Source organism: Helobdella robusta, assembly GCF_000326865.2.
Source record: "Helobdella robusta unplaced genomic scaffold HELROscaffold_15, whole genome shotgun sequence".
In the NCBI taxonomy this organism is placed as follows: Eukaryota; Metazoa; Annelida; class Clitellata; order Rhynchobdellida; family Glossiphoniidae; genus Helobdella; species Helobdella robusta.
In genome coordinates this window covers 2,992,436-3,007,713 of record NW_008703839.1, presented here as the reverse complement: position 1 = coordinate 3,007,713, position 15,278 = coordinate 2,992,436, and the positions used below count along the sequence as shown (strand labels likewise).

Below are 15,278 nucleotides of genomic sequence, written 5' to 3'. Positions count from 1 at the left end.
GCAAAAAAGCAATTTATGAAGAAGCCTATCATTTCATTGTATGGCACTAACTTACACTTCGTCCTGCTTACAATTTTAAAACAACAGAAATTTTGACAAAAAACAAAAACACTGCAGTAACTAAGAATACAAAACATCTGTCAGTCTTTCAACTGTTGATCATTGAGTGATACGATCGCACAAGCCTACCACAACCAGCACAATTCAATTCATATAGCCTTTACACTTCTTACTCTGACACCTGCAGATGATTTTGTTCTCCTCAATGGGGAATTTGTAGTTGTACGTCAGCTCCTCCCCCCTCCGTATGTACCTTTGTTGTAATCCAATTGGCAGAATTTATTGTATGTTTATTAATCAATATCTATCACTTCAAAATCTAATTTCTGACTTAGCAGATGAATTAATATGCTGGCACACCAGTTTAAATCTTTAAACTCACAAGACCCCAACCACAAACGGTATCAAATGGTATAATTATCAATATCGTCATCATCGACATCACTGACGCCATTCGAATCATTATCATCACAAACAACATCACGTCATCGTCATCATAATCATCACCTTGACGTGCAGATGATGATTCTCTTCCTGCCTTCAATCTGGCAGACCCTGGAGTAACAGTTGGGTTCGCAGGAGTGGTTGATGAATCGAGCCGAGTTACCTTTCATTGTGGCATCCACCACGTTCAATTCATCTATCTGCGGTGCGAAAGAATTATAACTTTTATGAAATAGTGCACAGATTGAGGTATGATACAATGATAATGACGACGCAATGCTGATTTAGTGTTTGAAATAAAGTATACTCTAGCTGCGACAGCGTTTTTAACGATAATCAACAACGTCCATCAACACAAAGACACACAAGCAAGCAAGCAGCCGTGTAACCAACCTTAAACATGTAGCATCCGATATTTTTAGCCTCATACAACTTTTCCCTGGCATCAGTCAGCACCGGCCTGATGAGTTCTCCGCAATATTCAATCACCATCTCTCCAGCCTCCAAGCCCCTCAGTGCAAACAGACCTCGTCCGTGAATGGCAGATGCCTGTACAACTGTCGTGCACCTGAGCAGTGCCCTCATTGAGTGGAAACGAGATGACAGACTGGTGGGTGGGTGTTGTTTGTTTGTTTTTTATTTGTTGAGTGATGTTTGTTTATTTATAAAAATTGATATTATTTAAGTGAGATGCAGAAAAGTAGAATAAAACATTAAGCTGAACACAAATGAGAAAGAGGAGTGATTAAAATTAAAAACAGTCAAAAAATATTATGGACTGAATAAAGACTGCAACTAAATTCTGCAACTAAGCGGAAAGTTAAAAAAGACTATTCACAGTGACCAATGATATGGCTGGCAGTTTGTAGCTGATTTAAATAGCTGATAAACAATTGAACTGATCCACAGCAAGTTCAAAATGCTGTGGAATTATTTGAATGCTTCTCAACGAAGGGGTCTAATAAATTTTAGTATCAACAATTGCGGAAGTAGATTTTTATGTCATTGAAACTTATGACGAAATAAAAAATTTCAACAGAAGCTAAAAGAAGTACAAACCTTTCTTTCACTGACCCATTGAATCTCCCAGAAATCATCTTCATCTTATCCCTGGATATTTTGATGAGTGGTCGATGGACTGATAGTAAGAAATGAAAGTAATCAAACGACTTCCTGGAGACATAAGGAACGTGACGAGCACACGATAACAACTCTTTATCATCCTTTTCCTCGCCTCTGTGGACATCTTCAGACTGCAAGTCCTTCGCTACACCAGCCATCTGCCGCTGAATTCATGTATTGAACGGTGACTATGAAGCTTAATTGGTAGATGGAATTACTAATTACTACAGTATTAACTCATCCAAAAGTAACTCCATGCATCACATTTTAACTTATACAAATGATAGTTGAATGCCATTACTATTATAATCATAAGCATAACATCTTTATCATTATCACCCAATTATCGTCATCATCACTTCATCAGAATCCCTCCATCATTACCATCACGTTCTTGTTGACGAGGTGGATGAGTTGCTGAACGACAGGTACATCCAATCCGAACATCCTCACTCCATTGACACCTGGATTGACCAATCAAACAAACAACCGACAATGAAATAATTACATTATACTACAATGATAGCAACCAACCAGAATACAAACTATCTGTAATGAATTCAGTCAGCAAGATTAAAAATACTTTACTAAGAGTAATTTCAATATAACGATCACAAGTAACACCATAATATCAAAATAACAATAGAAACAGGAATTAATATTTAAAACGAAAAAAAAAACAATAAAGACAGCAATAGCAATAATAATAACTACAATGATAAAAATAATGACACTAACAATAATAATATTAATAATAATAACAAAGATAAAAAAGTATCCAACCATGGCACGCCACCTGCGGCAGGTTGAACTTCTTCCTGGCACTGTTCACTTCAGTTAATACATTTCTCCACGAATCTGTTAACCAATTAGTTAGTTAATTAATTATCTATTAACTAATTAATTTTTTAATTTATTTAATTTATTTTTAATTTATCTAATTTTTTTAATTTATTTATTTATTAATCAATCATTAACAAATCTGTTAGCCAATTAGTTAGTTAATTAATTATCCATCAATTAATTAATTTTTTAATTAATTTATTTTTAATCAATCATTTAGCTAAATGTAACTAAAATAAAGTTTGAAAAAATATGAAGCAGAAATATCCATTTGAAAAATGTGATAATATAAGCACAGCAAATATATATATTTTCAAAATTTTATTCTTATAATTATTATTATAACTATTATCGTTGTTATAATTATAATTACTATAATTATTATTGTGAATTTCTACAAACTGATACGAATAATAATCAATAACCATCTGGATTTGGCGTTGAGGTATAGAAGCCTTCATCACTGTATATCTCAAACAGTTTATTATTATTATTACTATTATTATCACTATTTTTATTTTTATTATTACTATTATCACATTTATTATTATTATTATTATTGTTGTTGTTGCTGCTGCTGTTGTGGCAGCTATCATTGCTTCTACTACCATAGTTGATTATTACATAATTGCTTTCATTAATTTTCTTTGGACCGTTATTAGTGGTAGAATAAATATCTTTATTAATACTATTATTAATAATAACATTATTATTATTTGTAGTAATTGTAGTAGTATTAGTAGTAGTAGTTGTCGTCGTAGTAGCAGTAGTAGCAGCAGCAGTACTAATAGTAGTAAGACTAATATAATTATTACTTTTAATGTTATTGTTTTTACAAATGTTGCCATTAGCACTGTTTCCAATGTTGATAATTTGATGATTTCTACCAGAACTACTAACGAAGTTGTAAATGTGGTTGCGGTAGTTGCTGCTCTGGCGACCGCTGCTCTGGTGGTTACTGCTCTGGTGAATAACTTTGTCGTAAATGTTGTTGTGGATATTGTTGTTGTGGATATTGTTGTTGTGGATGTTGCTGTTGTGGATATTGTTGTGAACAGTTTGACCGTTGTTGCTCCTATTTAAAGTAGCATTTAGACTCATTTGAGCAAGAGAATTGGATTGAGGTGCTGGAGTTAAAGTTTTGCTATAACTAGTTTTGTCGTTAATGGAGTCTCTCAAAAATTTATTATTAACATCATTATTATTATTATTATTATTATTATTATTACTATTATTACTACTATTATTATTATTATTGTAATTGTCGTGTTTAAATTTTTTGTTAATATGGTTTTTAACGTCACAGGCGTGATTCTCAATAGCTGTGGCGCGCAGTGCAGTTTTTGAATTAAAATTCAATAGAAAGTCATAGAAGTCACTGAAGACCTTTGAATCACCGTTGCTACAGTCGTTAACGTTGTACATGTTGCTGTTGTTGCTGTTGCTATGATTGTTGTTGACGTTCACGATGTTGTTGGTATTATCGTTTTCAATGATGTTATTTTTAGCAATGTTGTTGCTGTTTTTGTTGTTGTTGGGATTGTTTTGGTAGCTATTAATGCATTTGTTGTTTACACAGTTGTTTGTACCACTAATGATGTTAGTGAAGTTGTTGCAAAAGCTTTTGTTAGAACAGTTGTTGATGTCTTTTTTGTTTGAAGACAGAATGGAGGGTTTGATGAAGCAGGCTGCTAGTGTTGCAGCTGACGATGCAGGGTTCAATAATACTGACATTGATGTCTTAACTGATGAAAACTCTGTTGGTAATAATAAAGACGATGCAAAACACGATGAAGTTGTTGGTGACGAACATGATGACGTTGATGATGGCTTTAATGGCAGTGATTTGACAGACTCTGCAACAGCTTTCGGTGAGAAAAAATTAGCAGAGTTGATCACACTCGAATTTATGTTAACATTAGTACTACTGTTGTTGCTGGTGCAATAATTATCATTGTTGGAAACATTGAATAAGCTTTTGTTTGTGAGAAGATTTTGAAAGGAAGCCATAGGGAAAGAGCCGACGTAAGAAATGCTTCCTCTTCTAGCAGTAGTACTACATCTAGAAGCAGTACAACAGTTAGTGGCGGTACTGCATCTAGTTGTAGTGGCTGAGGTAGAGACTGCAGTCAAACCATAGGTTGTCACAACATTAAGAGTGCTTGTACAATCTTCGTCAGTATCACTATCACTACCACTACCATCCTCATTATCATCACCATCATTTTTATCATCAGCAATGCCATCGACCTGAAGAAGTCGGTAATCGTGGTTAGTGTTCGATTTTGTTGGGGACACATTATCGCCAACCTCATGGTCGTAATCATCAGTGTCATCATCGTCGTTATCATTTTCACATTCAAACGAACTATTAGTAGCATCATGGATAGATTGTGAAATGTTGGAAGTATGAACATCATCTTGAGAATCGAACAGTGGATGGTCATCTTTTTGTAGTGAGCAGCTGTCCAGTAGTGAAGTCTCGCTTGTTGTCGTCGCCGAGCTGACAATGTTGCAGTAGTAGTTGCATAATTTTGACGGATCACCAATGCTCCAGAACACTCTTTTAATGCTGCAAACAATAGAGTAAACAGAATAGAATATCTCAAAGACTTAAATCCAATCAGAAATGATAAAAATAAATTTGCTGTCATCAAAAGATTTTAGTAAATTAGCAACCAATGAAATAACGGAATATAAAGTTGTGTTGTGTGCATGCAGGCAGGTTGTGTGTCAAATGAGTCCTACCTGTAACCAACTGGAGTTGTAAGTGCAGCAGCAGATGATGCTGGCAATGTTGATAGTAATGATGTTGACGATGATGATAGTAATGATGTTGATGTGGAGGCTGAACATGAAGCACTTGTTGTGGATGTAAATCCCAGGTCAAGAATCTTCAGAGAACCTAAATAAAGTGAGCATGAATAAACTTGCCACATCCACAAAACTTAAAAAAAAACCTAAAATAAATAAATTTAAAAAAGTGTACCACAAATGAATGATTTGTTGACCATGGAATCTTCACTGCAGTCACTCTCGCTTTCATCACTATCGTCATCTTCCCTATCATTCAAGGCAAAAACTGTTCTTTCAACTTTAAAATCACTGAGTCTCTTCTGAAAAAAAATAAATCAAATTTTAAATGAAATGACTGACTGAGTAACCACCTAACGTTTGAATGAACAAATCACCCAGTCAGGCTACCAAAACCATTTCGTCAGAGACCTTGACCTCAAGATTTCTTCCCCTGAACTTTGACCTTCCATGCAGCTCACAGAGAACTTGTTTGTCAGCCATGATGCACTGCAGAAGAAGTGCACAAGGAAAGTGGTAACTAAGGCAACATGGTGATCGATTGCTGAGAACGTGATGGTTGCTGTTGTGGTGGCGATAATGTTGGCAGTTCAGTGTGGCTCCTGGTTTTTTGCAATGGTGGCAGATCTTCAATGGATGATAAATTAAATTTTAAAAAGTAAACATACAGCGAGAAAGGAATGAGCACTAATACAGTAATACAATGAATGCAAACTTTTTGTTTAGCATCTTTGATAACATTCCTGATACTCGAGTGACCTGAACTGCTCCACAGCAGGCAGTTGACGTGAATCCACTCATCATTGGCCAGGTACAACAGTCGACCGCCTAACTAATTATGTGGTTTGCAAAAATAAAAACTTTTAGAATTTAAAAATATGTTTCTCTTCAGTGAATATTATTAAAACAGATATATTAACAATCGTATGTGAATCAGTGCATAACAAACACTGCATGTGAAAGGCGGGAATTTCTTTGCATTTAAACCTAGTTAGTGCAACAGCAGTGCCAGTCACCTTAACCATTACAACATTGTGTCGTACGATGTCTCAAAACAATGAATCAAATTAAATATAAATTTGTAACTATTTTTAAATTTTTTTAAATTTGGGAAAATAAAAATTTGTTCACCGAAATATTTCACTTATTTTAGATTCCATTATCTAAATTTCAAAATAAGAATATCAACTTGATCAGCTTGTTGAAATTTTATGGCACGCCATAATTGAAATGTTGTTAGACATTTATAAATGATGTAGTATATTAAATTAAAAAGTAACAATAAATCCAGCATTTCCAGTTACATTGGATGGAAGATCTTGAGTTTTCCAGCACAACGCGCATTTCCTTCTGAGCCTGTTGTTATATTTACTGAACTTGTTATAATTAACATTTTTATGACTATTATTAGACCAATATGTGGAATGATTAGCGTTGCAAGCATCCCTGCAAGTACTATGCCCACTTCTTCTCGGAGGCTGACAGCTGCTTCCTTCAAATGATAGCTCTTTACTGGTCTGGAAAAAATGTAATTTAACAGTGTTTCTAAAAACGGATAGCTTAAAAATAAGAAACTTATGAAGAAAAAACAACTGCATAGCACAAGCTTCAAGAGAAAAAAATAGTCTCTGCAAAGTTGTATGCAAAGATCAAAGCTTTAGTAGAAAAGATTTTGAAATGAACGATGATAACAATAACACCACCAACAACAACAACAACAATGAAATAACGAACATCAATGACCCTGACATTAACCTCCAGTTGACAGAGTGGACAGATCCACGTGAACAAGTGTGAATGACCACTTGCAATGTTCAGGCAGAACTTGTGGAAGGCCTCACAGCAGCGATTGCAGTAAACGAGCTGATGATGATGGTAAAGATTATTCAGATGCCATGACTATGATATAAATTTGAGATGTTACAAGTTGTGATGATCAAGGAAGTGGCTAACGCACATGAATTTCAATCCTCCAAAAATATCCTCCATCACTGACAACAACAAAATCATCATCATCATCATTAAAATGTTTATCATCATCATCATCATCATCATCATCCTCACAATTATTATCATCACCGCCACCACCCTCACCTTATCTTCAGGAGCCGACCCAGCAGATGCACAGACAAAACAAACGGGACCCAAAGTTAGCAACGATGTTGATGACAAGGCATCTGTGATGATGATGCTACCTCTGGCAGGGTTCATAATCAGTCCATTGTTCTTCAACTAAAATTACATTAAAATGTATCATTGAATAACCATCACAACCAGGAATTTTTTGTGGAGGAGTTATGATTTTTTTTAAAACGACAAATTATTTTTTCACTTATTCAACATTTTAATTATGATTTTCACATTAAAACCTGTATTTTACATTAAAATTTGGCAAAATATTGCTGTTGTAAAAGAACAGCAATAGATTGAAACCAAAATTAATAAAATTTATATACAGATCTTGTAAAGTTTAACCTTACTCCAAACAAAAATATTTGTAGGGGGCTTCAGCCCAAAAGCCCCGCTAAGAAGTATAAAGAACTATTACACATTTTAGTATTATGCTAGCTATAAGATAATATTCAAATTAACCACAGGAAGCAGTGACCTTTTTATTGATGCCTGACTCAAGTCTTGATTTCTTAGGCAGTCTGCAAGGCATAAATAAATTAAATGTAAGCATTAAATGGTAAAATTTATAAAAAAAATATTTTATTTCTATACATAGGTGATGATACTAATTGCAATATTTATCAGCATTTGTACATAGTTAATATGAACAATATATTTACTAACAGGTTGTTGTTGGCAAACAGATTTTTGACTGTTTCAACAATTTTATCAGAAAGATTTTGCAAAACATTACTAATCCTCTCTTGATTTGAATCTCTACAAATTTCTTGATTAACTTTTTCAGAGACTGATCCAATTTCATCAAGATGGCTCCCAGCACGATCAGAAGATTTATAATTGATGGCAGAGTGACAAACAACATTGTAATCCAGATCTAGGGCAGGTTTGCTTGGAGTATTTTTTTGCCTTTCATCACATACGTCATAATTATTAACACAGCCCTCCTTGTCAAGTTCTTCAATTTCACTATCACATTCACTCTGTTCATTGAGGCATGTGATGAGAGACCGTTGCAGTTTCATTCTGTCATCTTCATTCAAGTTTAACTTTGATTTTCTCAGCGTAAAACTGTAATTTGCCGAAGTGGTAGTTGCTGCGGAAAATGAAATCAATGATGAGGTGGCTAGTGTCTTATTATCTCCAACAGGTCCAGCACAAGGAAAAGTAACATTCATGTTATAGTCCTCAGGATCATCATTATCATCATCACTATTATCATTATCACTACTGTCATTATCATCAATGTCTGAGTTGAATGATCTAATTGTAAGCTTTTTATTTATAGGATCGTTGTTGAGTTTTGAAAAATGGTTGCAGATATTTCCCTTGAAATTAGAGACACTGTTGATACATTTATCCTTAGTTGAGTTGTTCTCATGCATGTCCCTGGCAACGTTGCTGCTGAAACTTTTCTGGCTGCTGAAGGCTGGAGGATATTGTTCTTGAAAAACAATTAAATTTTTTTTCCCCTCAACATAGCCTTCACGCATAATATTATTATTACTGTTATTGTTATTATTATTATTATTATCAGTGAATAACTTTGTTAGGATGTTGTCAACTTTAACTTTCTTATTAGAGTTACCAAACTTATCATCTTTAGAGCTGAATAATAAGGCATCTTTTGATTTTCGCTTTTTTGTCATGCTTATTCCCCCATTAGCCAAATAATTTCTAGACAATTTTCGTTTAAATTTATAAAAATAAAATCGTAAAAGATTCTTCCTCAACTTATAGCAAACAACTTTTAAAATCTGATCTTCACCCTGGCGATCGACCATGTTACATTTCAGAAATAATTCTTTGCAATTGTCATTAGACAGGTTCACTATTCTTTCATTGCATTCCTGTACTTCAAACTTTTGAAAGCCTCTAAAACAATTCTGAAAGTCAAAATAATATCAAGATAAAATAAATTATTTATAAGACCTCCAAATATGTTCGAATTGAAAACCAATCTTGTGAGATCTTGTGAGACAATCAAAAAGCACAGCAATTGAACGAAAAATGAAATTATCAATATATGCAAAACATGCATGTGTGGAATTATTATGTGTACTGTGTATGTGTGTAAAACACTATTTAATTAGACAATACTACAAACACATTCATGCTGTATGTTGTATGTATTGTATTCTATTGTACAGAGATTATAAGGGCTGATAGACAATGACACACTTGCATTTATTTAGTAGGCACTTTGGTAGACTTTTAATTCAAATAAAATTATTCTGATTGATGATGTAAAATTTATATACAACTGTAACATTACTTGTAACTTATTAGTTGTTTAAGTTTTTACTGGGACAAATATAATATGAATAATATTATGACATTGGAACATTCACTTTTTCATTCACTGTTAAGTTTTTTAGAAGAGTGTTTACATTCGTTTTACAAACAATATCTATATTTGTATTATATAAAAAATTATAAATATAATTAGTACATAAATATTTTAAATTTAAATGTAAAAAAAACTATTGCTTGTAGTTTGATTATCTGCATCATAAAGTGCATACCCATATACACATACATACTTTTACACCTACTTAAATTTACCACATACATACCTCCTTATACAATTATATCATTATTATAATTATATATAACATAGCCTTAAGCTAACAAACTAACTATTTGACTAACACTAGCTGACAAGCGCTATAAAAACAAGACAAGCACAAGACAAGACACAGACCAACCCTATTTTCGCCCATCGTAACAAATTTTTTATTTTAATTCTCTATAAAAAATAAAAAACATTGTTAGCCATGACGTTTAAATATGCAAACAAGATTACGGATTTTTGCAAGACGAATAGAAGCAAGGAATTTATAGATCTGCAACCATAAAATCTAGCTAAGAACATTTCGCAACAAACTAATCTCAAATTAAATTGATGTTAACAATATTGTATGGAAAACTTGGAGTTTTTTAATAATCTTTTTTTATTCAAGCTTTGACAAATAGTTTTAAAGTATTATAAAAATTATAATTATATATTAAGTATATATTGAGTGTATAATTTGTATACATATATAGATATATGACTAATTTCTTATAACTAAAGATACTACAGTGCTTAACATATCGATGTTCACAACTTTAGAATGGTGATTATGCTGGAAATTCCAAGGTTTTCGCTTGTGGTTTCATTAGTTGATGAGATTATTTTTTGACGTTGAAGCGGCTTGATTGAATTCATTTTACGTTTAAATTGTATTATAATTATTTTATGTTCTATCGAAAAAAAGATCAAAAAACTCAAATTAAATTTAAAAATTAAATTTAAATTAATATTAAATGTCTGAGGTATAAAAAGTATATAAATAATAAATTTTATATAATTTTTATTTATTTATAATTTTATATAGCTAACACAACATAACAATAACTCTACTCTACATGATATTGAAAGTTGATTAAAGTAATTATTTAATATTAAAAAATGCTGGATTTAGTGATAATAAAAATAAATAATAAATTCTTTTAAATAACAATAACTTTTACATTAAAACAGATTATTAATTCGTTTGAAATCTCCAAATGGGTATGATTGTTATTTTAAAAGTTAATTATTATTTTTATGTTTTTTTCCTACTTACTTTTACTCACATCATGTCATGTGCCTACACTAATTTACTTTATTTTTAGTTATAATTCAAAATCGGATTGCAAAACTAATAATTCAGATGGGAAAATATGACTATGTGGCACCAATACTTCGTGAGTTGCATTGGCTGCCAATTGAAAACAGAATTACTTTCAAGGTTCTATTAATGATGCAAAGATGTTGCAAAGGTACAGCCCCGCAATACTTTATACATCTGTGCAGGACATCATCAATCGAGGGTAGAAGGGCTTTGAGGTCTGTCCAGAACAGTGATTTTCAGGTACCGCGAGTGAAGTCATCGATGGCTTCAAGAAGTTTTGCTTTGCAGTGTATGACCCAATGATGAGGAATAGTTTGCCAAAAGAATTGTAAAGGAATGAAATTGAAGAGTTGGTATTCAGAAAAAACCTCATGTTTTTTGTGGGAAAAAGCGTTTGTTGCAAGATTTTTTTCGATGCAAAAACAACAAAATGTTTATAATGTATTTTATGGACATAACGATAAAATAAACTAAAACGTGTCCGGCTATGCAAATTGACAAAGAGAAGTTCGATCGTAACACGTTCGTGAGGACAAGAGTGAGTGCCGTATTAACTCAACATAATAACAATAAAAATAAAAACACTTGAAAATGCTGTTGTTAATCAAAGTGGAACTTATCAAGTTGCTTATTAAGATTTAACAACTTACGAATAATCAATTTATAATAGGATGTTTCTAAGGAGAGTGTTTCTACTTTTTTGACTATATCTATAACATATACTATATATCTATGTAAAAACTATACAATACATATATTCGTTTTGTTTGTATGAATCCTATCCCCAAGCTCATGCTCAGTCATGAAAGTGAAATTTTTCTTCATTCAATTGTAACCTACATTCATTTTACTGATTCAAGTCTAAAACAATTTTCAACTATTCGAGTTGACTTTGGATAATGAATGATTGAAAAAATTGTTGATGATGCAACAGACATATATAACAAATTAATATGTATTAACAATCATATATAACATTAAGCAAGCAGAATTATTCACTGTATGTAAGCTCAGCAGATTAGTAAATTCAGTATATTTTATAACTAAGTTCAATTTTGAAGCAATATAATTTTTATAAATTTGTTACCACAATTGCTTACACATCAAAAGTTATATTTAGTTTTTTACTTACATAATGTCTATAAATATGATAGCAATGTTCATTTCATTTCTAACTGGCACCCGGCCTAAAAAAAACATTGGATGAATTTTTATTGAAAAGCATGGATTATTAAAAAATTATTTTAATTGCTAACGAATTATTAAAGCTTATTTTTTATTTTCAGCAACAATTGCATCAGAAATCGAACGCACTTTAACAAAAATGTTGATAAAGAAAATATCTCAAAATAATGGTTTTGTTGAAATGAATGTTGATGATTGGACTTCAACTGTGAAAACAAATTTACCTGAATTGGACAGGAATTATTCTGAACACAATTTATTCACTTTTCTCAGTGCCAGTAATTATTTTAAATACAAACCTAAGATTAGTAAAGGGAAGATGATATATCACATAGAATTGCATGATGTACCGAAAATCTGCAAGGTTAAATCTAACATTTCATAAATATAAAATTAAGCAAAAATATGACTTTGCAGAACTACACAAATCCAGAGGGGTGCAATCTGATCATGCATCGAGGAAATGACTGCAAAGAGTTGCACTGCTGTTTACATTATTTGACGGGGAAATGTAAATTCAAAGCCAAATGTAAATTCAGCCATAATCTGCTAGACGAGCATAACAAGCCCATTTTAAAGTCTTTTCTGATGCATAGATTAACCAAAGAAGAAATTTGTTCTTTATTAAACATTGAAAATGTGGTAAGTTGATTTCAATTATAATTCAAAATTAAAGCAAAAAATACTCGCCTCTAAACCTCTAAAATAAATTGATTTTCTTAGTTAGAAAACAAAAGACCATTGATATGCAAAGGTTACAACAGTAAAAGTGGATGTCTCTTTGGAGACCAGTGTGTTTCCATTCACTTGTGCAATTATTACATCCAACAAGATTGCAAATATGGCAAGAATTGTAAAAGATCACACAATTTGTTGGAACCTTGCCTTCAAGAAGTTCTTGTTAAAAGAGGAATTGACATCAATCAGAGACCGAGGCAGATTATTCTAGATATACAAAAAATAATAAATTTTTCTCCTAATAAAAATAGTGATGAAGGTGATGAAGATGATGAAAATGATATTTTCGGTTTATCTGAATCAGATGAAGAAAGAAAAAAGAAAAATTTATTCGGAAAAATGCAGAAAAGTTTAAATTTTCATTAATTTTCATTTATAAATTGTTTTAATATTTCATTGATCATTATAATGTTTACAAAAAGAAAGCATCGTTAAAACAAGATCTAAATTTGCTGAAGATTCAAATGATGCACGTCAGATCTGTACATTCCATCTAAGAGGCAAATGCTTTTTTGGGGACAACTGTGCACTCTACCATCAAAAAAATTTATTACCTTACCAGTGGCAGTATGAAGAAACTGTTGATACTTGGCTAAATTTTGAAGAGAATCAGTCAATTGAAAAAGCTTTCTGCGATTGCTTGAGTACTTACAAAATATCTTGGTTAGATTGGAGTATTATTATTTTAAACAAACTACTGACAACACCTGTAACTATATTTTGGTTGATAAACCAAATAAATATCATTTTCTAAAACATGATATAGCACAAAAAGAAATGAACCGGACGTTGAAATTACTTTTGAGACAATGAGCTACAGGCAACTTGAAATAAAATCTTTTTTGAGAATAGTCTCTTCTGTCACGACCACAAAGGTAGGTTGTGTAAGAAGGCTATCCACTGATTCACAACTGAACCAACCACATGAGTACGACTTCCTCACATATTGGAAGTGGTTTTGGCTGGACAACCGCTTGCTATGGACTGAATACTTAGATGATGTAAAAATTATTTTTCAAATTTTTGTTTTCATAAATTCAATGTTTAAAAATTTAACTGACCACAGCAAGGATATCCAAGTTCTAACACTCTTGAAAATGAGTACCAAAATAACCGATCAAAAAAGTTTAGTTTCACCGCATCAGCACCTATAAAATTCTGTTACGAAATAGACTTTGACAACATGAAACAAACAAATTTGTTGACAAAGGCAGAAAGGAAGATACTTAGAAGGCCGGACACTTTTGATCCTACCTGTCGCAAGCCGATGAGGTAGTTCATACGATTACATTAATTTGTGTCATAGCCTAGTGGTTAAGGTCACCTGGTCCAGTTTTACAGTGACCGGGTTCGAGCATGACAAAAGGATGCCGTCCTATCACATGCTTTGTGTGTGTTGCGTCGTTTAGCACGTGCGTATTCATATACGCTGTTGATTCCTCTACACTTTGGAAGGAGTACAATAGATTTTTTACCTTTTTCAACTTTTTAAATTTTGAATTCTAACTAAAGTTTGAAAATAAGTGTCATATATGTACATTACTAAGGAAGTTAACGGTAAAGATCTCATAATATTTTATAATATAAAGATTGAATCCTTTGATTCCAAACAAGTGTCAATGTTTGGCGTTTGAACACCAGTTCGTGAACAAATCCTTTTGTGAAAGAACAACAGGTTGACTATTAAGTTTAAACTTGATGATATGTGCAATGAATGAGTCGCAGAGCTTGAAAAAACTGAAAACTCAGTGTTTTATGAGAACAAGAATGAAAACTGGACTGTTCTGTTAGTAGCGGGATGTTTTGGACAATCAAAACCAACAGAATATCCTTTGAAAAAATTTTGATCCAACTCTTAGAAAGAATTCTCATTATTAACGATAACTTAATAAAAGGACGACTATTGTAAAATTAAAGAAAAAAAACTTACGATAGAGTTTATTGGTTTAGCTTTGCCCTGTCATGACAATCCCACTGGAGCTTAAGATTATATCATTACATGAACAAATTTTTCATCTGTACTGATATTTGATTTGGATGCTTATTACAATGTTAGGAATATAATACAAAAGTGCTATTTATGATCTTTTAATAATCTTTTTGCAAAGCATTTCTTTTATTGAGAAAACAAAGGATTCATTGGAAATCATATTTCCAAAAACATGGGAGACTACATTGAAAGATGATTCTAATGCTGTACAAGTTTGTAAAATTTTATTTATTCCGATATCTAGTCATATTTGCACTTTCAGGTTTCATACATGTAAGCTTTTCTATATTTCT

The 15,278-nt window shown here is 32.1% G+C and overlaps 1 protein-coding gene across 1 annotated transcript; it reads right to left on the bottom strand.

Moving 5' to 3' along the window:
- Window positions 1-1,783, bottom strand: HELRODRAFT_98024 (hypothetical protein). The gene is made up of 4 exons (XM_009015251.1): window positions 1,564-1,783; window positions 898-1,111; window positions 568-704; window positions 1-313 (listed from the first exon to the last, which is right to left on the bottom strand). The coding sequence occupies exons 1-4, from the start codon at window positions 1,605-1,607 to the stop codon at window positions 205-207; spliced, it is 504 nt and encodes a 167-aa protein (XP_009013499.1). The 5' UTR covers window positions 1,608-1,783; the 3' UTR covers window positions 1-204.
- Window positions 1,784-15,278: the final 13,495 nt, after the last annotated feature.

What these genes read in the sequence shown, in the direction of transcription:
- HELRODRAFT_98024 (XM_009015251.1), bottom strand. Translation starts at nt 1,607, where the DNA reads ATGAAGATGATTTCTGGGAGATTCAATGGGTCAGTGAAAGAAAG. An exon ending in TCGGATGCTACATGTTTAAG is followed by an intron (nt 705 to 897) that starts GTTGGTTACACG and finishes TTCGCACCGCAG; the next exon opens with ATAGATGAATTGAACGTGGT. An exon ending in ATCATCATCTGCACGTCAAG is followed by an intron (nt 314 to 567) that starts GTGATGATTATG and finishes ATTACAACAAAG; the next exon opens with GTACATACGGAGGGGGGAGG.